We start from the raw sequence: 5,678 nt of genomic DNA, 5'->3' as shown, positions 1-5,678 counted from the left end.
TAAAATGGCAAATTTTATATTATGCATATTTTACCAATTTAAAAAAATGGGAGGAAAAAGAAAGAAGAACCAGGAGACAGAAGAGAGGGGAGCTGAAGGGACAGGAGAGGAGAAGGATGCCGACGATGGGGAGGTTGGAAGAGGGGACATCCAGAGGGTGGGTGACACTGGGCACAGGGTCGGCAGGGTGGCAACCTCGGGGCCTTGCCCCCAGAGGCCTGGCTTCTCATAGAAGTGGGGGGGCGGGTAATCTGAGGGTGCAGGAGCAGGGGGTGCTGACAGGCACCGTGGGCTGAGGGGGGGGTACCACAGGCAGCCCCGCAGCTGGCGCCGGACACCAGGGATCCGTGGTGGGGCTTGGGGGGCAAGGGGAGGTGAGACTCTCCGAGGTTAATGTGGATGGGCCAAGAGTGTCCAAGGGTTAGAGGAAATTAACCTGGGGTGTGGACGTGTGGAGGAGGGACGGGGGCAGGTTGAACAAATGGAGGATGGGGGCCTGGAATCAACAGATGGCTCCTTACACCCTGATGTGTCTCGTCACGGGGTCCCGGGGCGCAGGGGAGTCGGCCCCCTGAGACCACCCGGAGCCTGCTGCCTCTGGCCGGCCCACCCGCACCTGCCTGTTTCTCAGCTATGGATCTCAGGAAGGAAAGAGGCTGTGCCTCAAAACAGTCCCTGGGAGCTGCCTGCCTGGCCAGTCACTGGGGGACCATCAGAAGCAGAGAGAGAGCCCACGGAGACCCCCCATGGCCCCCTGCCCACCGGGGAGGACGGTCTGGACTCTGATCTAAGAAGGAAGGCCGTCCCTCTGCTCCCAGCGGTGGAGACACTTCGCTGCAGAGAGGGTGGGAAGGAGCCCGGAGCAGGGAGGGGGCAGGAGGGCCAGCGCATCTGCAGCCCACATCTGCCCTCAAAGGCCCCACTGGCCCGTGGCTGCGTGCTGCCAGGCAGGGCAGACGCCGTTCCCGCACCCACAAGCACCAGACCTCCACCCCTCAGTCAGAAGCGTTGTCCATCCCTCCCCAGGTCTGGGTCCGGTTCACCTTGCTGACCCCAGAGGCCCAGCGTGTGGGTTCACAGCGCAGGCCGGGGCCACGCCGCCCCCCAGAGAGCAGGGCTCATGCGCTGCCCCTACCACCTCCCCCTCTGCCCGGGCAGGACGGGCTGTGGACGGCCAGTGTGCCCTCTCCCCGGCCGGCACCGAGGTCTGAGGACAAAGCTGCTGTCGCCAGGAGGAACAAGGTGACCCACTCAACTCACTGGGCCAGAGGGAGGCCAGGCCTGGCAGGGAGGGGACCCACACCAGCTGCGCCCACGGGCCATTCACAGGAGCCAGCCCGACCGAGCAGGGCAGAGCAGGCAAGGCCGGGCCCACACCAGGCAGGGGTCTGCAGGCAGGAAGCTGGGCCCCAGGCTGCCCAAGAAGAGCACTGGTGCGCGTGCGCAAGGCTGAGGGAGAAAGGGCAGAGGCTCTAAAGTGGGCCCCGGGTGCCCACAGGGCCACCTGCCCTCAACCCTGGCCCTTGGGGTCTGAGGGAGCCATGTCCCCACCCGGGGGAGTCTTCAGGGGTGGCCCTTGTCACGGAAGCCTGGGGTCAGAGAGTGCCACCAGCAGGCGTGTCCGAGGCCAGAATGTCTGGGCGGGGGGGCGGGGGGGGGCCCACACTCACTCTGACCTGAGGGCTGGGGGCCTCATGCACTCCTGTGGGCCACCAGCCTTGGCCAGGCCTGGCCACGTGACTGCGTCCGTGAGCGGGACCAGCCCCCCGCCCCCTGGCTGTGGGGGAGGAGGGGTGAGGTGCAGCCTGGGGCAGGGAGGGCGGGAGGTGGGAGGGCAGTCAGGGCGGAGCTGAACCTCTGCAGTAATTCCTTGTCGGTAAAGCAGTGATGGTAACGCTACCCGGCCCGAGAGTTGTTGAGGGCAAGTAAAATGACATTTAATTTTACTTAGTGAATTAAATGTGCTAGTATTATCTGCACCCCGGCCGAGGAGGAGCTGGGCCTGTCTGGGGGGCACAGGCGGTGGGTGAAGACTCCCTGCTCCCTAACAGTTCTGGGAGCCCCTGTGGAGCCCTTCCTGGGAGCAGCTCCTGTGACCCCAGATCAAAGCACCTGCAGGAGGAAGCCGGGTCTGTGGGGGCAGCTGGGTGGGGCGGCCGTGGACACAGGCCTGAGGAATGAAGAGGGCAGGTCCAGGGCCGTGAGCACCAGACTGAGTGAGACCCTGGCTGGAGAGTGATTTTGGCCTCCAGGCGGGGAAGGGCTGGGGGCAGCTGGTAACGGAGGCCAGGCAGCTTCCTGCAGAAGCTGAGGGTGGCCAGGCCGGCCCAGTGCCCGCTGGAAGGTGAGAGTGCACTGGTCCAGAGGAACGGGGGAGGGACGATGACGCCTGGTGGCTGAGACTTCAGAGAAATGTCATCCCAGCCGGCCCTGTGGGGACTGTGCCGGGAGCCGCAGTACACGCCAGCGGGCACTGGCTCCTGATGGCCACGACCACTGTGAGAGCACTGAAGCCCACAGAACCAGGGAGAAGAGGACTGGGCCCAGGCGGTCTTACCCCAGAGCCAGCTCTCAACCTCTGCTGCAGGGGGTCCCTGAGAATGTTCCACCCACTGGGGAAGCTCAGGCTGGGCAAGTTCAGGGAGTGGGCCAGGCAAACAGTGGGCGGGCTCGCGTCCCTGGCTCCAGGCCCCAATCTAGCCTCCTGCCCCTGCCCCCCCCTTCCCATGGCCTCCAGGAAGGGGCTTCTCAGCAGCCCCCGTGCACGGTCTGCGGCCCGCAGGGGAGGAACGGGAGAGTGGGGCAGCCCAGGCCCACACACAGTGCAGTGGCCGGAAAAGGCGGGCTCCCAGCGGCTCCCCAGGAGGCCTCCACCCCGCCCTGGATGGCAGGCATGGAGCTCTGGAGGGCAGGGGCCAAGCGCAAAGGACGGATAGGGTGTGAGGCGATGGTGGGAAGGCTTCTCTGAGGAGGTAACGCCTGTGCAGGTGGGACAGCCTCATGGACGTCGGCAGGAACAGCATTCCAGGCAGAGGGAACAGCCAGGATGAGACCCTGAGGTGGGAGGGAGGGCAGCCGGCGGCCAGTGGGCGAGCGCAGTGCTGGCGTGACAGGCAGGCCTAGTGGGAGGACTGCGATTGTGCTTTTCTTTGAAATCCTCTTAACAAGAGGCCCCCGGAATGTCGATGATGACTCACGGCTGAGTGGTCTGCAGCTGGAGGGCCCGTGAGGCCAGGCTCCCGGGGCTGTGTGGCCTGGGCCGGGGTCCTTGGGGTCCGGACATGGGGCAGTGGGCTGGCCGGCCCGCACTACTGGGCTGAGGCCTCAAGGCCAGGGCAGAGCCACACAGGTGGACGGGACGCCCCGGGGCCAACCACAATGACTTCCCCTCCCCCACCCAGCCCCTGGAGTCAGGGAGGGAAATGACCATCCCTGGCCCAGTGCCTGGCCTGGGGGCCAGTGTGAGGCCCATTGTTTGAGGCTGGAGCTGGGGGGTCCAGGGCCTCCGGGAAGCCCCCGGCAATGTCCTTTGTCCCACTTCCCACAAATCCAGAGGCCCAGCGAGGACCCGAGTGAGCAGACGTGCGGCAGCCCCGACAGGATGAAGGTGCTGGCGGCTGTCCTGCTGGCCCTCCTGCTGTGCGGGAAGCAAGGTACTCGGGGCGAGGGGAGAGCCTGCAGCGAGGGGGACAGCACCGGCCAGGCGCACAGGACCCCCAGGATCGTCCAGCCTGGGGGCAAGACATGGCTTGGGAAGAAGGAGGGAGTGCAGCTGGAGGCCGAGGCCAGAGGGAGGTGGATGGGGCTGTCCTGGGTCCCCACGGCTCCCTGAACCTCCAGCCCCGGCCCAGCCAGGCCCTGGGGGCACGGGCTCCCTCCCCACCCAACCCCCGGCTCAGCCTCTCAGAGAGGCAGGCTTTGGGGTGCCCTCTCCTCTCCCAGCCTCAGCTTCCTCTTCTGTGAAATGGACAGGCCATCCTGACGGCTACGGGCCAGCTGCTGTACAGGGCCAGCGCACAACCCCTACTGTTGCCGATAAGGACAATGCCAGGCTACACACAGGTAAGGAAGCAGGGCCAGGGCTCGGAGACCCAGGCAGCGACCTCACCAGCTTGGGAGGCGGCGGGGAGGACAGAGGGACTGGGAAGGGGGCTGATGGATCGAGGGGTGGGGGCGTGGCACTGGACCCCGAGCATGTGTCCTCTGTGCCCGGGTAGTGGAGGTTTACAGGCGTCCCTGCGCGGCCAGGCAGAGGGCGGGCGCAGGAGGTCGAGGATGACGACGTGGACTCTGGGCCCGAAGGCTATGACGACGAGGATGACGAGGAGGACGAGGAGGCCAGCGTGACTGCAGGCAACAGCGGCACAGGTACCTGCCCACCCCGACCCCAAGGTGGGGCACTCGTCCCCCTTTTCCAACACAGGCATGGGTACCACCGAGGGCCAGGGTCCGCGAGGCTGCCAGCGAGAACACGACAGGCCAAGGCCTCCCCCTGTGAGCTTCCCTTCCCTCGTGGGGGAAGGGGTGAGGAGGGGCCCCTGACACTCAGCAGACCCTCACCTCTCACCCTGACCGTGACCCTCAACTGCCATCCAGAGTAGGGAGGCCTAGAGAAGGAGCCATTCCTGGGAGGGACAATGGTGTCGGGGCAGAGAGGTTAAACAGGAGTTCACCAAGCAGACAGGAGCACAGCAGAGTCCCGGGATGGGGATACCAGAGAGTCAGAGGCCCTGGGTGTGGAGTCCTGTTCAGAAAGACGTGAGCATCCTGGCACTGGTGGGGCAGGGCGAGGGGAAGGAAAGGGGGCCAGTGCTGAGGCAGGGGTGCAGGGAGGCTCCAGCAGGGCAGGGTTGGTGGGGACCAGCTGAGAATGGGTGAGTTGGACAGGAATTGGGAAGAGACGTCGGAGGTGAAGAGGTGGGAGGTGGGAGGCGTGGGTGAGCGGGGCACTCTGGGGACTGAGCCCGCCCGGCCTCCCAGTGCGGCTGCGGTGCTACTCCTGCCAGACCCTGCACAGGGATGAGAGCTGCGAACAGATGCAGAGCTGCGCCCTCCCCAAGACGTGCAAAACCATCGTCTCCCACTGGAATACTGGTGAGTAGGCCACCCGGGGGCAGCCGGACAGGAGGAGCCCACCACCCACGTCTGTGAGGGGCCTCGTCTCTGCCCCGTCCACACAGTGTGACGCACTTTCTCCACCACCCCCTTCCCACCCAGAGTCAGGTCCCCGGACCACCTACTCGGGGTGGTGTGCAGACACATGTCAACCCGTCAGCAGGACGGTGGACGGATCCCTGACGACCATATCCTGCTGCCAGGCCAGCCTATGCAACATCCCGCCCTGGCAGGACCCCCAGGGGAGTGGGGCAGGTGGCCCCCAGGGTAGACCCTCAACCGCGGCCACCACCCTCCTGCTCAGCCTCCTCGCCGGCCGTCAGGCAGTGGGGGTCTGAGTGGGGGGCGTCCCATCCCCACCCCCGGCCCGGCTTACACCCTGGCTGGCCAGCACTCTGTCCACTGTCTTCCCCTCCCTTCCCCTCCCCTGCCCCTCCCCTGCCCCACCCCAGCTTTGGAGAATAAACTGGAAGCGTCTGTAATGATCCGGCCAGCACTGGTTCCTCACAGCCACGTCTGCCTTTCCTCTGTTTCCCCATCTAGCACCCTGGCCTCCTCTCCCT

General features: G+C 65.8%; 1 protein-coding gene across 6 annotated transcripts; it reads left to right on the top strand.

Moving 5' to 3' along the window:
* The first annotated feature begins 2,898 nt into the window (after nucleotides 1–2,898).
* GPIHBP1 (glycosylphosphatidylinositol anchored high density lipoprotein binding protein 1) lies at nucleotides 2,899–5,597 on the top strand. Of its 6 annotated transcripts, none has more exons than XM_059901582.1 (6): nucleotides 2,899–2,987; nucleotides 3,554–3,653; nucleotides 3,943–4,062; nucleotides 4,249–4,368; nucleotides 4,981–5,094; nucleotides 5,218–5,597. In XM_059901582.1, exons 2-6 carry the CDS (start codon nucleotides 3,602–3,604, stop codon nucleotides 5,451–5,453), a joined length of 642 nt encoding a protein of 213 aa, XP_059757565.1. In that variant the 5' UTR covers nucleotides 2,899–2,987; nucleotides 3,554–3,601; the 3' UTR covers nucleotides 5,454–5,597. The 6 variants fall into 6 exon arrangements, with proteins under 6 accessions (XP_059757565.1, XP_059757569.1, XP_059757567.1 ...); XM_059901586.1 differs by having other exon boundaries at nucleotides 2,901–2,987; nucleotides 3,973–4,062; XM_059901584.1 differs by having other exon boundaries at nucleotides 2,915–2,972.
* Nucleotides 5,598–5,678: the final 81 nt, after the last annotated feature.

The sequence above is a fragment of the Balaenoptera ricei genome, chromosome 17 (genome assembly GCF_028023285.1).
Source record: "Balaenoptera ricei isolate mBalRic1 chromosome 17, mBalRic1.hap2, whole genome shotgun sequence".
Classification (NCBI taxonomy): Eukaryota; Metazoa; Chordata; class Mammalia; order Artiodactyla; family Balaenopteridae; genus Balaenoptera; species Balaenoptera ricei.
This window is presented reverse-complemented; position numbering and strand designations above follow the sequence as displayed.